The sequence below is a fragment of the Mustela lutreola genome, chromosome 4 (genome assembly GCF_030435805.1).
Source record: "Mustela lutreola isolate mMusLut2 chromosome 4, mMusLut2.pri, whole genome shotgun sequence".
In the NCBI taxonomy this organism is placed as follows: Eukaryota; Metazoa; Chordata; class Mammalia; order Carnivora; family Mustelidae; genus Mustela; species Mustela lutreola.
Genome location: NC_081293.1, coordinates 108,649,714 through 108,671,640, shown reverse-complemented (window position 1 = coordinate 108,671,640; position 21,927 = coordinate 108,649,714). Strand labels below are relative to the sequence as shown.

General features: G+C 60.7%; 1 protein-coding gene across 1 annotated transcript; it reads left to right on the top strand.

Annotated features, from left to right (window-relative positions):
- Positions 1–9,793: 9,793 nt before the first annotated feature.
- On the top strand, positions 9,794–21,341 carry RAMP3 (receptor activity modifying protein 3). The gene is made up of 3 exons (XM_059170665.1): positions 9,794–10,057; positions 16,163–16,295; positions 20,059–21,341. The coding sequence occupies exons 1-3, from the start codon at positions 9,997–9,999 to the stop codon at positions 20,312–20,314; spliced, it is 450 nt and encodes a 149-aa protein (XP_059026648.1). The 5' UTR covers positions 9,794–9,996; the 3' UTR covers positions 20,315–21,341.
- The last annotated feature ends 586 nt before the right edge of the window (positions 21,342–21,927 follow it).

Genomic DNA, 21,927 nt, shown 5'->3' with positions numbered 1-21,927 from the left:
GCTCTGAACACAATGCCTGTATTTTGAACTTACTGGGCAAATTGCAAATTGGGAAAGTTGCCTCTTTTTATTTTTTTTAAAGATGTTATTTATTTATCTGACAGAGAGAGAGACGCAGCGAGAGAGGGAACACAAGCGGGGTGGGGGGTGGGAGAAGGAGAAGCCGGCTTCCCAACGGGAAGGGGGCCCCATGCAGGGCTCCATCCCAGGACCCTGGGATCATGACCTGAGCCCAAGGCAGATGCTTGACGACTAAGTCACTCAGGCACCCCCATAATTGTGGGGCTTTTTTGGTGGTGTCATGTTGCCTTGATTTTTCATGTTCCTTGGAGTTTTGTGTTACTGTCTTCACAATGGAAGGGGCAGTCATACCTTGCAGTCTTCACCTACTGATTCCCGGGGAGATGTGCTTTTCCTTGACTCCATTAGGGATTCTCAGGCTTTCTTGCACTGGTGGGCACACCCCCTTCCCGGCTCCTGGCTCCTTTCTGTGGCAGAATTCTTTAGCTTGTATGCTTTTCCTCTATCCTGCCATGTCTAGCCACGTGCCCTCAGCTTCCCCTTTCTTTCCCTGAGGGGGCTAAACCTCGTTTGGGTCTGTCCCCAGCTTGCGGCTTTGGGCTGGTTTTCTGGGCACACCCACCAGCCATCTGCAGGAGCTCCCTCTTGCCACTGCTGGGGCTTGTGAATGTGCATAGGCTGCTGGCCACGGTGTGTGTGCACACGAGCGTGCGTGTGTGTGTGTGTGACAGGCGGAGTGCTGGAGGTGCCCTGGGCTGACACAGCGGTGCATGAGACTCCTTCCAGGTCCCTTGGTATTTGATGCTGGTGACAGACCAGCTGAGTGGCTGAGTCCTCAGGGGTGAGGGGAGGTTTCCTACTCTGCAGCCCTCAGTCCCTGCGTCGGCAGCCTGGGTGTGGGCCTGGCTTCTCAAATCAGCTTTCATCAGTCTTGGAGCACAGTGGGGTTCCACAGGGTCCTGGCCGGATCCCACAGCCCCTCGAGACCACTGTTGTCACGGCCAGATGCCCCGTTGGTTTTGTCAAGGGGGACCTGAGTGAGGGACATCCTGGTGGCTGCCTTGGCGATGTCGTCTAGCCTTTATTCTTTAATGCAGGACAAAGCTTATTCTTCCTGCCTCCAGTTTTGAGGGCTCAACGAGCTTTCAAACGGGGCATGTTCCCCAGACATGGCTCTCAGCCTCATCCTTCCTACCGGGGACCGCACAGCTCTGCACTTCTGTTGCTGTCTGCACGCAGAGGTCCCAGAAGACCCTTGTAAGTTCCCTGGGGGCCTGGGTGGCCCACCTCAGCAGGTCATGACGTTGGCAGGATCACATTCTACACACTTTTGGAGTTGGAGGTTTGAAGCTGACTTGATTTTTCAGGAAACATGTAATATTATATATATTTTAAAAGATTTTATTTATGTATTTGACAGACAGAGATCACAAGTAGGCAGAGAGGCAGGCAGAGAGAGAGAGGAGGAAGCAGGCTCCCCGCTGAGCAGAGAGCCCGATGTGGGGCTCTATCCCAGAACTCTGAGATCATGACCTGAGTCAAAGGCCGAGGCTTAACACACTGAGCCACCCAGGCGCCCTGAAACATGCAATATTTATGGGTGTTCAGCCAGGAGCCCAATCCCCCACGAGGAAGGGAGAGGCGTCTCCGTGGCCATGTCCCACCCCTTGTTCTCTCTGTCCTCCCTTCCCTGTGGTCAGCTCTGCCCTGCCCGATCCTGACTGGGGGGGGGGGTGGCTCCCCATGCCAGACTGTCTTCCTCAGTCTCCTCGTCGTGTGCATCTCACACCACTGCGTCTGTGCTGCCCTTCCCACCCAGGCCAATACCAGCTGCACAGCCCCCCAGGCAGCCCGCAACGGCCGTGGGGAGTGTCCCGCTGTCTGAACCTGCAGCGGCCCCATGAGGGGTGTTGTGCACTGTCTGCAGCAAGGGGACAGGCGTGGAGAGGAAGACACAGGAGTCAGGGTCCGAAACAAAGTGTCCAATTTCAAATACAGTAACTACCTCCTTAGAACTTCCCTAACTGATTGTTTGTTGAAATTGTCCTGCCCCGCCCTGGTTCAGATTTAGGCGAGGCTGGGGGGGGAGGTTAGTGAGGAGCCGGTGAGCGCCCACATGTCCTGCAAACGGTGGCCCAGTGGTGGCTGGACGTCCCTGTAGAAATTCCGAGCAGGAGGGAAGGAGACCTGAGGGGTGGGCGCACCAGAAGGTCAGTGTGTCTCCAGGGAGGTGTCGCAGCTGGGGACGTTGGAGAGAACTTCTGTATCCCCCGGCATCTCCTGGCCAAGAAACATCATTTCATGAGCCTGCCACGGTGACTTCATTCCTCAGGGAAGGACACTGATCGGCCAAGACATGTAATAAACTCTTACAGCAACAGATCAATGTTGCATCGGAATAACCATCCACAGGACAGAGTGCGATCCAACCCCAGCCTGGGTAGCATGGTTTCCTGGGAGACAGAGCCACCTGCAAAGGGCCAACAGGAACCTGGCTGCACGGAGGGTCAGGCGATGCTTAGCCAGAGATGGCCTCAGGCTGGCACGTGCGCATCCCGCATCCTGGTGGTGACGGACTGCCGACCTGGACAGACACCACCCTGCCAACTTGCCCAGTGCACATCTTCTCTTCCCCCTCCTCTCCTCCCCCTTCTCCTCCCCCTTCACCTCCCCTCCCCCTTCTCCTCCCCCTTCTCCCTCTCCTCCCTTCCCTTCTCTTTCTCCTCTCCCTCCCCCCTCCTTTCCCCTTCCTGTACCTCCCTCTCCTCTCTCCTCTCCTTCTCCTCATCTCCCTCCCACTCCTCCCTTCCCAAACCTCGCAAACCTCCTTCTTTCCCTCCTCCCCCTCCTGCCTCTTCTACCCCTCCTCTCCCTCCTCTCTTCCCCTCCCCCTCCTCCACTTTATACTTTGTTGCTCTGTGTTGTTTCCACCCTGTGAATCTCTTGATTCTGTTGCAATCATCAGGTACTAACTTTAAAAAAGGGTTTTACAATTACCAAGTGGTAAATGATCATAAAGTGAAAAAACTTTTGGCATCTTCCCTGTTACTTAATTTTACATGAATCTCATTTAAGACATTAAAAAGTAGTTTGCACAGCCGAAGGAGATTCTTTCTTTCTAAAATAAGTTTGTAAGAGATGGTGTCTATTACCTTTTGATTCGCTTCAGTTCTGTTTTTCCCTGAAATGATGTGTATTACTTCTATGAATGGGGGAAACACAAACAAAAACCAGGGATGTCACCTGTGCTCCCCAAGTGGAGCCTGCGGACTGGCTAGGGACAGTCCGTCTCCTGGCCTTCAGCCTTCGGCCCCAGCATGTGCTCACCCAGCACTGTTACAGCCTGAATTCCCAGATGCTACGCCGCTGAGGCCAAGGGCCTGCTTCCTCCAGGCATCTACTTCTGTACTTCTGGGGGCGTCTCTGTGCTATCTCTGGCTGTCTGGCTCTCTTTGTGCTGTCTCTGGGCTGTCTCTTGCTGTCTCTGGCTGTCTGTGCGCTGTCTCTCTGCTATCTCTGGGCTGTCCCAGCTCACTTGTACCAGCCCTGCTGGGCCACCAGCTCCTCTGCACGATCGTGGGGCATGCCCTGGTGTTCTGGGCACGGCACCCCTCAAACCTTTGCAGTGGGGGGAGGTGTGCCAATGAGAAGCTGGGTTTTAAGTTTGCTGAGTTGCAGTTGTTGGGATCAACAGCGGCCGGTAGTGAGGGGTTCTTAGGGCTGCAGCTGGGGTACCAAAGGGGGACCTGCGTGGAGGAGGAGCTGCCCTTGTCTTCCTCCTGCTCCCGCTTGCTCGGGGCAGGGTCAGTCCTTCCTCCCAGGCTCCTGAGCTCCTGCCCAGGGCTGCCTTGGGCCCCTGCAAGGTACCAGCATGGCGAACCGGTCCTAGCTGCATGCCCTGTTCACCTCCACATTTCCTCCGCACCTGGTACTGCATGCAGACCCCAAGAGACTGGGAAATAAGGCTTACAGTGAGGTTCCCCTGCGTGACTGCCAGAGCCAAGGAGTTGTACCCCGCGGCTGCCCACCCCTTCCCCAGAGCCACCTTCCCTGTGATCTGGGCCCTGTTTATTTATTTATTTATTTAAGATTCTGTTTATTTATTTGACAGACAGAGGTCACAAGTACGCAGAGAGGCAGGCAGAGAGAGAGGAAGGGAAGCAGGCTCCCCACTGAGCAGAGAGCCCAATGCTGGGCTCGATCCCAGGACCCTGAGATCATGACCTGAGCCAAAGGCAGAGGCTTTAACCCACTGAGCCACCCAGACGCCCCATGGGCTTTGTGACTAGGCTCTGCGGTGGTCGGTTCACGTCCCTGAGTGCACACCTGAATGTCTGCCTCTGCACCCTGACCTTGCAGATCCCATGGTGCTCCACATGTCTGCAGGGACAGGGGTGCTGTGCCAGGAGGATCGCAGCCCAGACCCCCCAAGTTCCGGAGCTCTTCTCTCCATTGGTCATGTTCTTCCTGTGAGCAGCGTGGTCTGCTTGTCCCCAGGATCTGGAGAGACCCCCGCCTGGTCAGGGCACAGGAAGTGGCCAGGTGACCCCCTTTCTCATCCCGAAGTGCACCTTTTCTATTCACCAAGTCCATGAGGCTGGTGCGAGCCGTAGGAGTCACACGTGCACATGGGCACACACATGTACCACACACATCACACATGCACACACACACACACACACACACACGCATGCGCCCATGCTCCCGCAAATTCCCAACACACACACACGACATAAAACCCACCCTGGGCCCCTTGTGGCACTGCAGAGAAAATGAGAAAATAGAATGGAGCAGAAGAATTCCTCCAGATCCCTCCAGACCCAGAAATGACCAGGGCTAACATCGGAGCATCTTTTCCTCAAAACATTTCTGATTGATTTTACAAAATTGCAATCAAAGGAAGGTGAACTTGCCTTGTTTACTTAAAAGGGAAGTGGGTGACCATATGAACAAGTAAACAGAACGTGGCCTAGCAGCACCGTGGTCCGTCCCCAGCCTCGAAGAGGCAGGAGCCCCTGACCCGCTCCCCTGTGGCTGACCCCAGAGGCCGCCATGCTGAGTGGAGGGAGCTGCGCACAGGACATGCTGCAGGGTTCCGGCTCTGGGTGGTGCTGGGAGGCGTCCAATCCACAGGGCTGGAGAGCAGACAGGGGCAGCAGCGCGGCGGGGGCAGGGGATGGGGGCTAGTGTCTCCCTTGCGGGGGACAATGCCGGGGAGAAAGTTGTAGGGATGGACCGTGGTGGTGGCTGCCCCCAGTGCGGACATGCTTGATGCCCCTGAAGTGTGCGCTTAGAGCGGGTGAGGACGGGGATGGCAATGCTATGTGCGTTTTATAATAACAATGATAATGACAGTAATCGTGATAAGACATAAAGAGTTGAGTCCTGTGTCCTGGGGCAGCTAGGAAGTGGCTGCAGGTCCCCGTCTCCAGCCCTGAGCCTGGGGGACCTTCCCCACTCCCCTTTGCATGGTCCCGCAGGGCACTGAGGGAGAAGATGCAGTGGCCGGCTGTATGCCGGCAGAGGGAGCCAAGCACCCATGTACCCGCCTGCTGCTGTGGCCTCGCAGATCAGGGCTTTGCAGGGAACCTCCCAGAATTAGCAAGACTGCCGGACTTCAGCCCGTCCTACGCTGGTGCACACACAGTGGGACGGTTCTTTGACTGGTCTGCCAGGCCACTCGCAGGGGAGCAAGACCACTTAGGATCGAGGATCACCCTCGAGGGCCCGGCTATCTCCGCAGGGCCTGGGGCCACCGGGAGCTTCAGGGAAGGCACTTGTCTTACCTAGGGGACTCATACTCACCCGTGCCTGTTCCTTCCTCAGAGGACCTGCCCTGGGGTCCAGGAGCCTGGAGAGACCCCTCCTTTGTGAGAACACATGCTCAGTCTTACACCTGGGAAGAGTAAAAAGAGGGGACAGGACTTTCAGGGATCCGTCTGCAGGCCTGCTGGAGGAGGGGGATTGATGGCCTTGCACTCCTGTTGTAGAAGCTGCCTGCTCAGGGCCACAGGGCAGCAGGGGGAGACCCACGGGGCTGTCACTGTCGGGAAGGAGAGCTGCTCTTGGCCCTAGCCGTCCTGGTGCTCCCCACCTCCACTCCCCTCCCCCTGTGCCATGTATGTCAGCATGGAGTGGCCCCCTTGGCCTCAGTCCTCACCCTTAATCTGGAAATGAGGCAGGGCAGTGATTTCCTGTAACTTCAAGATTTTATTTATTTATTTGTCGGAGAGAGAGAGCGCTTGCAGGGAAAGGAAGAGAGGGAGAGGAGAGGGAGAAGCAGACTCCCTGCTGAGCAGAGAGTCCATCCCAGGACCCAGAGATCATGACCTGAGCCCTGCAACATGGAGAGGCGGCCCGGCCCGGGGGGCTGTAAAGGAGAGGCAGACACCATATCTTGCCCGAGATTCTCTTCAGCCTCTTGGAGGAGGAGAAAGCCCATCATTTCTAGGGGAGCTTGGGGTAGATTCCTATAAAACCTGATCGGGCTGTCCTCAAGGGGGTCTGGGCTGAGCTGAGGGCAGCTGGAGAGGTGAGAAACTCAAGTGACCATGACATTCTCTTCCTAGGGGGCTGGACTGCCTTCCTGGCTTGGACCCCTGGACAGGGCAGGAGTCCCAGGGACCTGGGGAGGGCTGGCTGGGTGCAGGGACACCACCTTCTGGAGCAGAGATGGCCAAGAGCTAGAGCAAAGCCTCCCTCTGGTGCCCACTGACTGCCTGGCTGAGCCCTGAACTGCATGGGGCCAGGCTGCCAACCAGAGGTACAAGGGAGGAGGGGAACTGCAGGGGCGTCCATGGGGGAGGGTATCCCCAGTGAGCGGGCCGCAGGGGAGTCAAAGGGGTCTGGTCGCTCAGCAGAAGCAAGTCTCAGTGCCTCTGTGAAGGGACAGGTGGAGGAGAAGGCCTGGGGCTCCAGCTGGCCCACAGGCAGTTACGGGTCCTCTCTATGGGAAGCAGATAGCCCTGGGAAAGAGTGTTTGGCTCTTTTTTTTTTTTTTTTTTTAAGATTTTATTTATTTATTTGACAGACAGATCACAAGTAGGCAGAGAGGCAGGCAGGGCGGGGTAAAGCAGGATCCCCGCTGAGCAGAGAGCCCCATGCGGGGCTTGATCCCATGACCCCGGGACCATGAGCTGAAAGCAGAGGCTTTAACCCACTGAGCCACCCAGGCACCCCATGTTTGGCTCTTCTAGGGTGGCAGCTTGTGAACTCAGGGAAGGAACCAGACGTCAGGGCCGCCCCCGCCCTGGGCCTGATCTGTCCTCTCTGCCCTGAGTCCTGAGGGCTGTGGCTGGCCTGCGGGGCCTCCCTGGGATCCCACGCCAGCTTGGCTAGAGGAGCTGGAGGGAGGGATCCAGCCTACTGTCTCTCCGACTGCTTGTGGGTTCACCATGCATCATCCTCAGGGAGCCCCGAGTTAGCCAGCACCCCCGGTCATGAACATGGACCCTAACCCAGCCCGTCCAGTGTGTTCCCTCCCCCCTTCCCCTCTCGAGTTCATCCCTCCACCGGGACAGCTCCTCTGTTGGCCCTGGGCACGCCGCACCTGTGTACCCACAGTTTACACCGCCGACACGCACCAGTTCTCACTAGCCTGAGTGCCTGGCTCCGCCGGGAGGCTGTCCTGCTCAAGGTGGGTTCAGGCCACCCAGGTGCCCACCAGCCCGGATGTCCGAGTGGCTGGAACGTGAGGGGCACTCATCCCACGGTCGCCCACAGGGCTGCTCCTTGTCCAGGACGAAGCTGCTCCAGCCTGGAGCAAGAGCTGCCGATCTCGTCTGTCCCAGCATTGCAGTTTCCCGAATGGTCCTTCTGCCATGACCCAGGGGTCCCTGCAAACACTAATGCCAGCCTGGATCTGGGCAGGGTGGAGGCCGTCTACGACGACCTGTGAGGGGAGGAGTGGCAAGCTTGCGGCAGGGGAGGTAGCTGTGTACAGGGGTGGGGAGGGGTCCATGTGCCCAGCGGGTGCCAGGACAGGAAGGAGTCAGGATGAGGGGGAAGGGCAGGGACTTGTCCTCACCCCTTCTCGTGGGCTGTGTGAACCCCCTGCACCAGCAAGCTCTTGCTCAGTGCCCAGCCAGAGCGCAGGAGGAGCTCACAGGGACTCCCACTAGCGGGGAGAAGGGGTGGTCTATGAAGCCCCAGGAGCTCCTGGGCCTGCGGGGCTGACTGGACCTCAGAATGCGGGAGGGGAGGGCATTCTTGGTCGGGGAGCAGCTTCAGCTGGGTCCAAGGTGGAGTGTACAAGGCCCTCGGGTTCTCAGGCCATTATCTCCGCAGCCCTGCCTGGCCAGGCTGTTCATTGCCAAGGACTGCCCATGGAGCCACAGTCCCCAGGCTAGCACAGACTCCTGGCTGTTGTCTGACCAGTCCCTCTGAGTGGGAGTAAGGGGGTCTTGGGAGTCTGGCCAAGCCCCTCCCGTGAGTGCCGTGGGCACTGGCGAGTCTGCACTCTCCAGGGATGCTGGTGGCGCCCGCACTGTGTTCCTGCGTTGTTTGGGCAGGCACAGGCCATTCGAGAGGGGGTGGCTGGCACAGAGCTGAGCTGAGCCTGTGGCCCCTCTGCGTGAGCCAAAGGCTTGGGCTGCTCCTGTGCCTGCCCACCCCACCGCCTCCGGAGGAAGGCAGGCAGGAAGGGGCTGATCAATGTCAATTAGCTCTAAGTCTCTGTTGAGATAATTCTGGCTTCTTCCAGAAAAGGCACAGAAAGCTTCGATCCCTTACTAATGCGGGAAGGGTCAGATCAACTCATGCGGCCAGCAGTGGTGGTGACTGCCACTGTCACCTGGATTTCGGGGTGACCCCATGGGCTGTTACTACCCCCTACCTCTGCCACTTAGAGAGGCTGAAGGCTTGTCCAGGTGGGGAGTCCACCTTCTCCTACCTCTGGGCTGGGCACAGGCAGACAGCAATTCCGGGAGGGTGGGTGGGGTGGGGGGAGCCAGCCCTCCAGGCTTGGCTCTGTGAGCCCTCAGACCAATATGCGCTCCCAAGGCTGGATTGTGGGTACCAAGGACACAGGGTTCCTCCTTCCAAGGGGCTCAGGAATGGCACTGTGACCAGCCGTCTGCTGGGACCAGGATCCACACTAGGGGCTGAAGGTGATGCAACTGATCTATGCGCGTCTCTCCCTCCCCCACTTCAGGCCCCTTGCGGTCAGGTCTTTCCGGTTCGCAGTCACTCTCCTGGCCCCGATTTTGTCCTTTGAGGTTTCCCAGAGGTCACAGGGCAGGGATCAGGGCCTGAGGACTGGGGCTTCCAGGCAAAGGTAGTGGTGTGCGCGCGCGCGTGCGCACCAGGGTGCCCTACCTGCCCAGGCCCCCATCCCCTTCAGGTGCAGAGGGATACAGAGGCACAGTGAAGTATCTTGGCGGGCCTGGGGCCAATAGGGACTCGGGGATCAGCTGCTTCACTCTGGTGGCCCCTCCCTGCTCCACCCCTCCGCGGCCCCACTTCTCCTCCGGCTGGTGCCTCCCCCGCACACCCTCCCGTCCGATCTCTCTTGGGCTCAGAGCCGCACAGCAATCCCGCCCCAGACACCTTCCCAGCCCTCGGCCGCCCGCTTCCCGCCTCCTGGCACACTCCCGCACGCGTACCCACTTCTTCCCGCTCCCTAGGCCACCCCTCCCCCCCAGCCCGCCCCCGGCCTGCCAACCGCGCGCTCGCCGCCGGCAGCACCCCGGAACTGGAGGGCCGGGGCTCGCACCGGGGGTGGGGGTCTTGTCTTGAGGGTGTACGCTCGGGCTAGGGGGCGAGTCCTGGGGGAGGTGGGGCGCTTCCCGGGAGGGCGCGTCCCGGCCAGGCGCGCGCTCTGGAAGCAGGAGTGTCCCCTGTGGGTGGGCGCGTCCCCGAGGGGGAGGGCGCAGTCTAGGGGCGGGCTCTCCGCCGCCCCACCCTCGGCCGCGTCCCTCTGCGCCCCCCGCGCACCCAGCCGGGACGGAGCCGACCGCGCGCCGTAGCCATCCGGCCATGGAGACGCGAGAGCGGCGGCGCCCGCAGTTTCGGCTGCTGCTGCTGCTGCTGCTCTGCGGTAAGGGCCGCGGGGTTTCGTGCCGGGGCGCCCCGACTTCCTCCGGGGCCGCGGGGACCCGCGCGGGCTTCGACCTCCCGCGCCCGCGCCGGGCGGTGCCTCCTGTGCTGCACGGATCCCGGCCTGCCCGGCGCGCGCGGCTCCGAAGCGGCGAGGCTTGACCCCGGCGCCGTCCCCAGCCTCCGCGGGAGGGTCCTGAGCACCGTCCTCGGAGGAGCCGGAGGCGACGGACAGGGTCTGGGAAGGGAGGCGCGGGGTCTCGTACAGGATATGCCCGGCCAGCGGGCGGGGGCCGCGCCTGCTCCTCGCAGCTGCGATGTCTCGGGTCTCGCTGCCAGCAGGCTGGGGATGGCCTGCCAGCGCGACACCCCGAGCAAGCGAGCAAGCAGAGACAGCGCAGGTTCGGCTCCCAGTACCCTGTTAGGTAGTGAGCTCCCTGTCCTGGAGCTCTTGCGCACCCCACGCTCAGGGCTTGGGTGGGAGGAATCCAGACCCCATAGAGGGCTGGTCCTTTCCACTTGTCCTTGTCCTCAGAGGACAGCCCTTCCGTGTGTGTGTGCGCGTGTGTTCCCCGGGGCTTGCAGGACCCGGAAGGCGCCGGCTTCTTGAGGCCTCGCTCCCAGGCCCCTCCTCCAGCAAGAAAGCGGGGCTCTAGAGGATACCTTGTTTGTGAATTGGGAATGGGTCCAATGAAAAGCTTGTTTTGAAAAATTTTACTTAAGAGATGATCCAAGATCAAGTAAGAGGCATGTGTGTGTTTGAGGAGGGCTTTCCCTGGAGAGGCTGGGTGGGCAGCCTGCTGAGGGGAGCTGGGGAGCCCTGGCCTGGGGGTCCAGTGCTCAGGGCCTCTGGGAGGGGTCACTATCCCCGGGTCCTGTGGAAGGCCAGCCTTGCCCTCGCTGGCCCATGTCCCGGGCTATAAGAGGCAAAGTTGACCTTGTTTGAAATTGTGGTCGGCTTTGCTGGTTTGGAATCCGCGAGGAGGTGGGAAAGGGCTTTCCCGCTTTCTGGGCCACCCTTCCCCTGGAGATGTCTGCGTGGAGAAAGTGGGGCTTCGTCTCACTGTCCAGGGTCAGAGCCTAGGAGGTGGATTTTTGTGTTGAAGGGAAGGGTATGTGGTGGCCTCTGGACATCGGGAGCATACCGACTTGGGATTTCAGTAAGCCTCCCCTTTGAGGCACCTGGAATGGAGATTGGGTGCCTCAAGGGAAGGGAGCTCTTAGCCTCATTTCCAGGATGACCGAGGCTCCCCTGGCCTGCCTCCAGCATGGGATTGTGAAGGACCAGAGGCAGACCAGAGGTATCTGGTCCTCCCTTGGTGGCTCCACGGTCTCCCTCTGGTGGGTGGGGCACTCTGGCCCGGGTGGGGCACCAGCCGCTGCTGGTCCTGCCAGAGGGAGGGCCTTGGGAAGGGACTGCTGGCTGAGTGGGACGCAGGGAGAGGCAAGACCTCTCATGGTCCCACACCATGTGTCACCAGTGGGGCCGAGCTCTGGAGGTGGCTGCTGACAGAGGCTCCTTGAGGCCGGACTGTGGAAGGCCAGGCAAGGAAGGTGAATTCAGGTTTCTTGGGGTGGATTCCAGACATCCATTCGGAGGCACCCGCCACCACGCAGGACCTCTGGGTGGGGAGCTCACCTGTTCTCACCCCGACTGTTCATACTCTAGCCTGGCCTGGTGACACAGGTGGTTGGCCGACAGGGGCCTCGAAGGTCTTCTGACCCTCCTCCTTGTTTTACAGATAAGAAACCAAGGTCCAGGGTGGGAGGACTCTGCCCAGACTCAGGGGCAGGAGTGGAGCCTTCCAGAAACAATGGCCTAGTGCCCCGTGTGGCTGCTCCTCATTTCCATCTGGGGAAGGATGAGAGGCTCCTGTATTTGATTTCCAAATGCCCCTGTAAGAGGCCTTTCTCTGGGACATGCGTCTGTTTGGTTGTTTATCATCTCCTGGAGTCTGGAAGTCCCCGAGACAAAAGGAGCCCAGCGCTACATTTTCTTCACATTTTCTTCGTTTCTCTGGTAGAGCCAACGGAGTTTTGTGTGTCAGCTTCATTCCCGAGACCTTCCTGATGTAGCTGGCAGCCTGTGGCAGCCGCCCACTTTCTTGGTGTTGTCAGGAATCTGCGTCTTTACCTGCTGTTCTAACACTGGCTGGGGTGTGGGGTTTTGCTTGGAGCGCTTGAGCGGGGCTTGCGGCAGAGATGGTGCTAGAATGCCTCTCCCCCGCCCCCCAACCAGGACACTTCTGGCTTGTCCCACGGGGCCTGCGTTGTGCGGACCCAGCGGTGGCACTGGCCTAGCATCATCACGGCACCCCCCACCCCCGCCCCACAGTCCTTGACGGAGCATTTTCCACCAGTCCTGGCCAGGCTCCTGCTGCGCTGGCACTGCCGGTGGAGACTCTGGTCCAGGAAGGAGGAGGAGGGGTGAGAAGAGAGAGGGACTGGGGCAGAGGGAGGAGAACGAGAGGAAGGAAGCACTGTGCTGGCTCTTAGGGGGCTGACAGCAGGTGGTTCAGGTGCGCTGCGGGGCTCCTGGGGGTCCAGGTCCAGGGGCTGCCAATCCAGGGGTCCAGAGGGTCCAGATGTGTAGGTCCAGGTGTCAGATCAGGTAGACGGTCTAGGCGAAGGTGGGTTTTCACCAGAAGGTGTGGTGGCAGCCAGGAGGAGGGGGCAGTGCGGGATTTGTGTGGCTTATGCCCTTGTGAGAGGTGGGTGGAGCTCAGGAGACTCAGATGGGATGCTGTGATGACCCCATCAGGGCAAGGCCAGGTCCAGGGATGGGACTGAGGGCTGGGTGTGGAGAATGCGGGTAAACTTCTAGTACCTCTGGTGGGGGGCCCGTTGGGGAGCTGTAGAGAGAGGTGCCTTCAGAATAGGTGATGGGAGAAAGGAACACAGGCGGGCTTCCTCATTTTTCCCCCGCCCCCATGTGGCTCCCCAAGGGCCTGCGCTCCCGAGTCATTGGTCCCATGCCCATGTGGCCCTGGACCCAGGGCTGCCTTCCTGCCAGCAGCTGGGCAGTGCATCTGGGCAGGATGGTGGGGCGAGGCGGGGCCACGGCACACCCTGGTTCACTTGACTCCACATTTGCCTGTGGGAAAGTTGCTTTTACCCTGGGCATTTAAGCTGGGGGGTTGGGAGCAGGGATGCCGTTCCTCAGGCAACCTGAGGATGGGATTAGCATGAGGGTGTCGGCTCAGGCCTGTGCGACAGACCACTGGGAGGGCATCTCTGCAGGCAAGGTGGCTTGGGCTTGCCCCCCCCCCCCCATGCACTGTGTTACTGAGCAGGTGGATGACCTTCCCTTTGGGGTGACCCTGTCTTTTTAAGTGCTTCCACGAGCGGGAGCTTACTTAGGACAGGCCACTCTGTGGACATTGGTCCGACGCTGTGGAGGAGACGGCCAGGCTCCTCTTGAAGGAACATCAGCTTGGGACTTGGCTGCTGGCAGCCTGGACGTGCGAGGGAGTTCCCGAGACTGGGTTCAGCGGGAGCGCGAGGGGGTTGCAAAGTGCCCTGGGAGGCTTGCTCAGTCCGGCTTGGGGTCCACCTTTCCAACCTCACTGCTGCCCCTTCACTCCTAACACCCGTGGGTGGCCCCCCCCCCCAGCTAAGCAAAGTGCAGTCTGGCTCTCCAGCCTCCTGTCTGTGCCGGCGCTCCCTCACGGTTCATTTCTGTAATCTCACTGATGTTTCTGTCCACTCGTTTGTTTTGTAAATTACGGAGAGGGGAGTATGGAATCCGCAGCTGTTACTGTGGATTTGTCATTTGTTCTTTGCGATTCTACCCACTTTTGCCTCCTGTGTTTTGATGCCCTGTTATTGGGGGCGTACATGTTTAGCACGGTTACGTCTTCTTGGTGCACTGAACTGTTGGTCACTGTGAAAGACCCCCTCATCTTTGGTGATGTCCTTTCCCTGAAACACTCGCGGCCCGGTATGCACACAGCCGCGCTGCCTGTCTTTGGAGCAGCAGCAGTGTGCTTTCCCCCCTCTTACTTGGAACGTGTTTCAGTTCTTTGTTTAAAGCAGGGTTCCTGTGAACAGCCTGTGGCGGGGTCTGTCTTTGCATTTCAGCTAACAATTTTGCTTCTTCTTCTTCTTCTTCTTTTTTTTTTTTTAAAGATTTTATTTATTTATTTGGCAGAGAGAGAGAGAGAGATCACAACTAGGCAGAGAGGCAGGCAGAGAGAGAGAGAGGAGGAAGCAGGTTCCCCGCCGGGCAGAGAGCCTGGCACAACGTGGGACTCGATCCTAGGACCCTGAGATCATGACCTGAGTTGAAGGCAGAGGCTTAACCCACTGAGCCACCCAGGTGCCCCAACAACTTTGCTTCTTAACTGGGGTGTTTAAATCTATTTTTTTAAAGATTGTGTTTTTGAGTACTCTCTGCACCCACTGTGGGGCTCGAACGCCGAGGTCAAGAGTCACGCGTTCCGCTGACTGAGCTGGCCAGGGCCCCTCAATCTGACTGTTGGCGTGGGTTGGCTTATGTCTCCCATCATGTCATCAGAACTTTTTCTCTTCTCTTTTTTGGTCTTTTTTTGGACTTATTTTTTTTTAAACTCCTCACATCTTTGCCCTCTTCATTCTTGTCTCCCTTTTGTTCCCAGAAGTGTCCTTAGGGTCACAGGGCCACCTCCTGTGGGATGCAAGCCCCTCCCTGAGCCAGGCACAGGCCTCCCCACAGGGCACTCTATGGTCTGCCCTGGGGACAACCTGGCCTCTGGTGTAGGATCTCAGCGAGTCAGAACCCACCATTTCTTGTTGATGGGCATTTCTCCTGCATATTTGCGGCTCAGATATTGTGAAATATCTGCTGCTGCCCTCAGGAACTGATCATTCATTCATTCATTCTCTTGAAAAGTCTTTTCGGAATACCAATGAGGTGCTGATGGTTTGGGGAGCGAGGGAGCTGCAGACCCACGTCAAACACCGGCAGTAACAACATCGGAAAGACAGGAGCCTCTGTGGGCACATGACTGATGCCCGTCCCTACGGTCCCTTGTGAGTGAGGCAGGACCCATTTCCCTTAGTTTACAGATGGGGAAACTGAGGTCAGCTGGTGACCAGTGATGCTGGGTGTGAGCCCGGGTCTGCCCAGTTCTGGATGTGGGCCTCTCTCTTGTTTCCTTCTCTGTGGTTTGTTCTGTGACACAACATCCTCTGCCAGAACACACACAGATGTGTACGCACATGTACACCCCCCCACACACATGTGCACACACACATGCACACAGTAGGGCTGTGTGCACACACATACACACGTGAGCACACCCATATTCACGTTTATACCAGGACACACACCACAAGGCTTTCTTTTAATTGTGTGGTGGGAGCCAAAGCAGAGGCCACGAGAAGGAAGATTAAGAGGGGTGTCTGGGGGGGAAGGGTGGGCCCGTCCTGAAGGTGGGAGCTGCTCAGGGGGCAAATGAGCTGGGGGAAGGTGGAGGTGGACGGATGGTGGTGTTGGGGGCAGAATTGGAGGGAGGGGGGGCTGCTGGGATACCTGGGGGGGACCCCCGCCAGACCTGGGGAGTGACCTGGCCCTGCTTCTGGAACACGAGTCCCTGCGTCTCGTCAGTCCCGGGCCTCCTGGAATGGAGGGGTGGCCTCGACAGGGCTGGCAGTGTTGCCCCCCCGCGGGGGCCTCCGCTGGGGCCCCTGTGGTCCTCTACGGTCCGCAGACTCTCAGGACCTTCTGGGGGTGTGCTCCGGGCACCCACGCCACTCGTGCTGCTGTGGGGCCACTCTGCTGTCCCTGGCCCCGTCCTCGGGGGTGGGACTCGCTGCCCACCCCCACCGCACGTGGAAGCCCACCTGCTCTCGGCTTCCCGGACCCCCAGGACACGCATCTCTGCCTGCCACTCTCCCTCACCTTTCCCCCTCCCACACCATGTCAGGCGGTCCCTGCGCTCTGGGTCCCATCGAGGCGCCGCCGCGTGTGTCTCCTTTACGGCAGAGGCTTCACCTCCCTGGCCCAGGCCAGGGCTGTGCGGGAGGGCCCCCAGCTGCCTGTGGGGGGACGTCAGCAGGAGGCTCGAGGGTCACTTTGCAAACCATGTTCCCGGCTATGTCATGCCCACGGCTGTCCCCTCTCCAGGTGGGTGTCCCCCGGCGGGGGGCTGCAACGAGACACGCATGCTGGAGAAGCTGCCGCTCTGTGGGAAGGCCTTTGCCGACATGATGCGCACGCTGGACGCGTGGAAGCGCTGCAACCTGTCCGAGTTCATTGTGTGAGTGCCCCAGCCCTGCTCACCATGGCCGCCCTGCCCGCCCCGCCCCACCTGACCTCCCTGCTCACCCCCGCCCCACCTGACCTCCCCTGCCCTCCCTGCCCATTCCCGGCAGATGCAGAAGTTTCACTGTTTCATTCAGGAACAGTTCCCCCACAGCGGCTGTGTCTGGTCCACGCAGGGGTCATGGTGTGGACCGTACCCCCAGATCCACTGTCGGCTGGGGGTACTGGGCACTGAAGCCCCTAGAAGAGGCATTGGAAATGGGGAGCAGGGGACCTGGGTTTGGGAGTCCCTGAGGCTTGTTCTCTGGGCCATTGGAACGGAGGGTCTGCACTTTCTCATACCCACGAGCGAGGCCCGGGCCGCAGAGCCGGGAGCCTGGGGACAGCGACTGCCCCTTCCACTGCACCCAGGGAGGAACCCTTTGGGTGAGCCATCCTTAGTGTGGTGTGGGGCCGCTGGGGCCACTGGGGCCCCCTCGGAGGGGCCAGCAGAGCCTGGGAAATTCCAGGCGACCCCTTCCCCCAGACCCGCCGCCCTGCCGGCCCTGACCCCACCCAGTCGTGGTCGTGAGCGTCCAGGGGGAACCGGGATGTTACATAAAAGGCTCTGGCGGGACAGCAGGGCGGGGACCGGCGTCTGCAGGTCCTTGTGCAGCAAGAGGGGCACCCCAGGCCGTCTCAGTGCCTCAGAGGCATCGTGAGGCAGAGAAGAAGCATGGCAGGCGCAGAGAGAGTCCTGGGCGGTGGAACAGGGAGTGGAAGATGAAGGCAGGAAGGCTGAGCTGCGAGTCCGCCCACAGGCCGGGTGACCTGGGGGCAGGAGTTCTAGAAGGTGGGCAGGGAGACGCAGGGAGAAACTCAGGGCCATTTCCAGGTAGGGCTCAGGTTCAGATCCCGAGAGCTTGCCCGGTGCCCGGCACCAAGTCCCCGGACAATAGCACGGCCACGAAGGGGCAGAGGCATGTGTGCCGAGGGACAACAGTGGGCTAGACACACGTGAGGACTCGGGGCCTCACACGCCCCACGCAGCCCTGGAAACCAGGAGGGGCTGGGGGCTGGGGCTTCAGATTTCTAGAATGCTTTTCCCCGCCAATCTGTCATCATGGAAACAGCGTCAGACACGCAGAGCTCCCGCCTCGTGTTTCTCTGGCGCCCTTTCTCAGGGTGCAGGGGTGGTACCACTCCCCACCCCCCAGATAGTGAGCAAACCACAGAAGAGGATGAAGTCAGAGGCAGAGGGCAGAGACAGAGCGTGAGAGCGGGTGGGCAGGTGTGGCAGCCGCGGGCGGGCCGAGGGGTCCCAGGGGCAGTGAGCGCCGGGGGCCTGTCCCCACGGTGATCCGTGTCTGAGGTCACTGCCCTTGTCCTCGGCCCACAGCCAGCTTGCTGAGGATGGAGACCCCCTCCTCCCATTAAGGGGTGGCTGCTAGTGAGGTTTCCAAGTGCCGTGCTATATTGCCTAAGAGCAACAACGCAGGAAGCAAATCTTGAAGCAAATCCAGGAGCTGAGTAGGAAAAGCGACTGCCTGGTGGGAGAGGGCACCTGACCGGGGGCATCTGGGCTGCGTAGCCCCCAGACATTGGAGCTAGAGCTGCATTTCTTTAACTGTGTGTGCAGTGCCCCAGGAGCTGGAGGGAGGGTGCTCTGGGGGCCACACTCAAGGGGGACACAGGGAAGCCCCCGCTCACTAGGGGACGCTGGGGAGAACAGAGTCTTGGGACCTGAGTTCCCCGATGTCACGCATACAGTGCCTTCCTCGTGAAGAACCCCTCGGTTGTGTCTCCAGCCCGACCTGGGGCTGGTGAGTTTGCAGGGCGTGGGGCTGTGTGCTAATGGCAGGCTGCTGGGGAGTGGTGGCCTTTGCAACCTTTGTCGGCCCAGCTAGCCCCCAGTATTCTCCAGAAGCACCTGGCCTGGGCACTCAGCATGTGCCTCCATGAGCCAATGCTAAGAGACGGGTGCTGTGCTCAGCGCTGTGCAGGTACACACGTGGGTGCACTCCCTGATCCTCTCCGTTATCCTCCTGGAGAGGTACTATGAACCCCACTTACAGGTGGGGAAACTGAGGCTCAGGGACCCAAGAAGCATGGCTGAAATCTGGAAGGCTGTCTGCGCTGTTGTGCACGGCCTTTTGGGGGGCGTGGCTTCCTTTCCTGGCTTTGTCCGCTTGGGTCCAGCCTCATCTGGCCTAGTCTCAGCCCTGGGGAGAGTGGTGGGGGGCCTTCTGGCAGGCAAGGGAGTCAGAGCAGGGGTTCTCGTCAGACTTCAGGGATGGGGGCTGCCTCAAGCAAAGGCTGGGTTGGACCTCTCCTGGGTAGCAGGTCACTGAGACCGGGGTTACAGGGGGTGGGTCTGGGATGATGGGGTTCCTGTGGACCTGACCTGGGCACATCCCAGGCTCTGGATGTGACTCACTCGTCCCTTCTGCTCCTGGCTCTCATCCATCTGTGTGGGCTCCTCCTTGTAGGCCTTACCTGGGGGGGTCCCGGTGTGTGACCTGCATTCCAGCCAACGCGCTAGAACCATGCCAGGAGGGCTGGCCACCCAGAGGGCCTGGCTGCGGGAATCCACTGCCCTTCGTTTCCCATCCTTGCTGGGTGGAGACAGCATCTGTGCGGGAAGCAGCTCCTTCCTGTTGATGGCTCAGGGCAGGCCATGTTCCCCAGGACAGTGCAGAAAGGAGGACGTGGGGCACAGGGCCTCAGGCCTGCCTCGCCCCAGCCTTTGTTCCCATGTGAGCCGAGGCTGGAGCCCGTGGGCCTCCTGTTCCTGATCTGCAGGCGGCACTCAGCCAGGTGTGGGAAGGCATGGGCCGTGGATAGAGCCGGTGCCCCCTGGCGCGTGTCGCCAGTCTAGGCTCCCACCTCCAGAGGCTGCTCGTTGTGCTCAGGGCGAGGTGGCTGTTTGGCCGACTCTGGGTGCCCGTGGCTGCAGCCCCGGTCAGTGGTTTGAACTGTCCAGAGCCCACCTCCTGGACAGATGTGGCACCTCATCTGTGGCATGCTGTGTGCCCTTCAGAGGTTGATGACATGGACAGGGAGGCCCATGGGGGAGGGGGCTTGAGCCTGTCCTGTGTGATGGAGGCTGCCCTCTCCTGACCTGGCAAAGGAGGCAGCTGGCCCTTGGCCTTGGAGACCCCTCCCCTGGGGTCCACAGAGCATCTTTCATGATGAGTGCCTTGTGGGTCATGCATCCCTCTGCCTTGAAGGAAGGGGTCAGGCCCTATATGTCCTCTGGGCAGACTGGGCCCAGACGGGGGGGCTCTGGGAGCTCAGGGACTCCCAGGACTCCCAGGGAGTTGGTCGTGGGCATGAAGCATGGACAGAACTCAGCCGCGGAAGCTCCGCTCTTGGTTGAGATGGGTGGTCTGCGGTCTGGGCTGGATGAGCCCAGGGTGTGTGCAGAAGTCACCTCACTGGCCTGGGGCTTCAGGTGCAGGGGGCTTGGTGGCAGGCATGCAGCAGAGCGGTGCAGAGCATGGTTGGGCATGTGGAGGAGGCGGCTCAGGCACAGCAGAGTCCGACTCTGGCCCAGGGGAGGAAAGGCTTGGCGGCGGGATGGTCACTTTGCCCCAGGAGCCTCTGGGGAAGGAGACGGCATGTGGCATAGGGGCCGTGCTATCAGGGTCGAGAGGGCACTCCCTTCCCCACTGTCCAGAGCCACCCAGGACTGGGCCCCAGCCCCTCTCTCCGGGGACACAGCCCGCTTGACGGGGGCGCGGGGGGGGGGGCGGTTGTCACGCCCTTGGCCTTTGCAGGTACTACGAGAGCTTCACCAACTGCACGGAGGTGGAGACCAACGTGGTGGGCTGCTACTGGCCCAACCCGCTGGCGCAGGGCTTCATCAGCGGCGTGCACCGGCAGTTCTTCGCCAACTGCACCGTGGACAGGACGCACTGGGAGGACCCCCCAGACGAGGTCCTCATCCCGCTCATCGCCGTGCCGGTCCTGCTGACCGTGGCCATGGCTGGCCTGGTGGTGTGGCGCAGCAAGCGCCCTGACCAGCTGCTGTGAGGCCCGGCGGTCGCAGGGGCCGCACCTGGAGAGAGGGAAGGCCGGGCTGGGGGCTGGGGAGCCGCCCCGGACCCGGACCCGGATCCGGACCCGGCGGTCTTGGGCAGGCGCCACCTGGCCCTACAGCCCGTTGCACTCACGCTGCTCACCTAGGCTCTTCCTCTTTCTTGGGCCGGGAAAGAAAACGCGCCAAGACCAGAGCCCGAATCGCTGCTGCTGTGCCCGCCGCCCAGGCTGGGTGTCCAGGTGGTTCCTTCGCAGAGCCCTGCCTGGCCCCGCCGCCGGGCCTCCTGCCCCCGACCCCACCGCCGGCCTGGCTCTGACTCCGCCTCCCAACCCGACTCCACCCCTGCCCTGACCCCGCCTCCTGCCCTGACCCCACCCCCTGACCTCACCTCTCACCTCCTACCCGACCCCACCTCCTGCCCTGACCCCACCCTCGGCCTGGCTCTGACTCCGCCTCCCAACCCGACTCCACCCCTGCCCTGACCCCATCTCCTGCCCTGGCCCCAACCCCTGACCTCACCCCACCTCCTACCCTGACCCCACCTCCTACCCTGACCCGCCCCTCCTGCCCTGACCCCTCCGCCTACACTGACCCTACCTGTTCTGACCCTACTCCTTGCCCTGACCCCTTCTCCTGCGCTGACCCTGGCTCCACCCCCGGGCTGGCTCCACCCCCTCTGGGGCCCCCGGCCCTCCCTGGCCTGGCCTGCCCGCTCACATCCTCACATCTGGGCAGGGGTCGGCTAGATGTGCGCTTGGGGTCTGTGGGATCTTGCTGCGCTGTGTCTGAGCCCTCCTGGCGGGGAGCCCACACACGGCCTGAGGACGGAAAACCCCGACAGACTGAGAGTCAGGCCTGGGTCCCCTGGCGGCCAGGCACCGCCTGAGACCCCCATCTGTGCCCCCGGCGCAGTCCTCCTTGTGAGTCAGGCCCCTCTGGGCTGGGGTCCCGTGAGCTGCGCGTTGGCTGGCTCTGTCTGTGCTGTGTGTGCTTTCTCTGAGTAAAGAGTCATCGCTTCTGGCTTCCCTGGTTTATTTCGGGGTGTTCGGAGACAAGCTGTCTCTTGGGGCTGACAAGTCCTCACGCTGGTTTTCTAGATAGAAAGTCACTGAGGGACGCCCCAGAACCCCAAAATGTCAGAGTTCTGAGGCTTTCAAGCGGCAGCGGATGGTGGGGGGTGCTGTGGGCCGATGGAGGGATGCCGGCAGGTGCTGTCAGCCTGGCCTTCTGGGTGCATTTTGGGACCACCCGGCGGGTTTTCAGGGGAAGGGCTGATGCTGGTCATGGAGCCCTCCGGTGGAGCAGTGGGCCGAGGCCTCCCGCTGGCTGCTGTCTCTGTCCAGTTCCAGGGCGGTCTTTCAGATGTGGGCTGTGGTCTCCAGTGCCCCTTGCTGGGACCACCAGTGGGGCTGGGCTCTGGGGGAGGCTGGAGAGAACCGGCAGGCAAGTTCCATGCCCTTCAGAGGCCCTGCTCCTCTCGCCAGCCCAGCTCTCGATGACCTTCCTCCGTGAGGGTCTGAGCAGAATGGAGCCGGCTGCTGCTGGTTCTCCAGAACCCTGTCCTGCTGGGATGCGGCGGTCACACCCAGGGATCTCTGCCACCTGT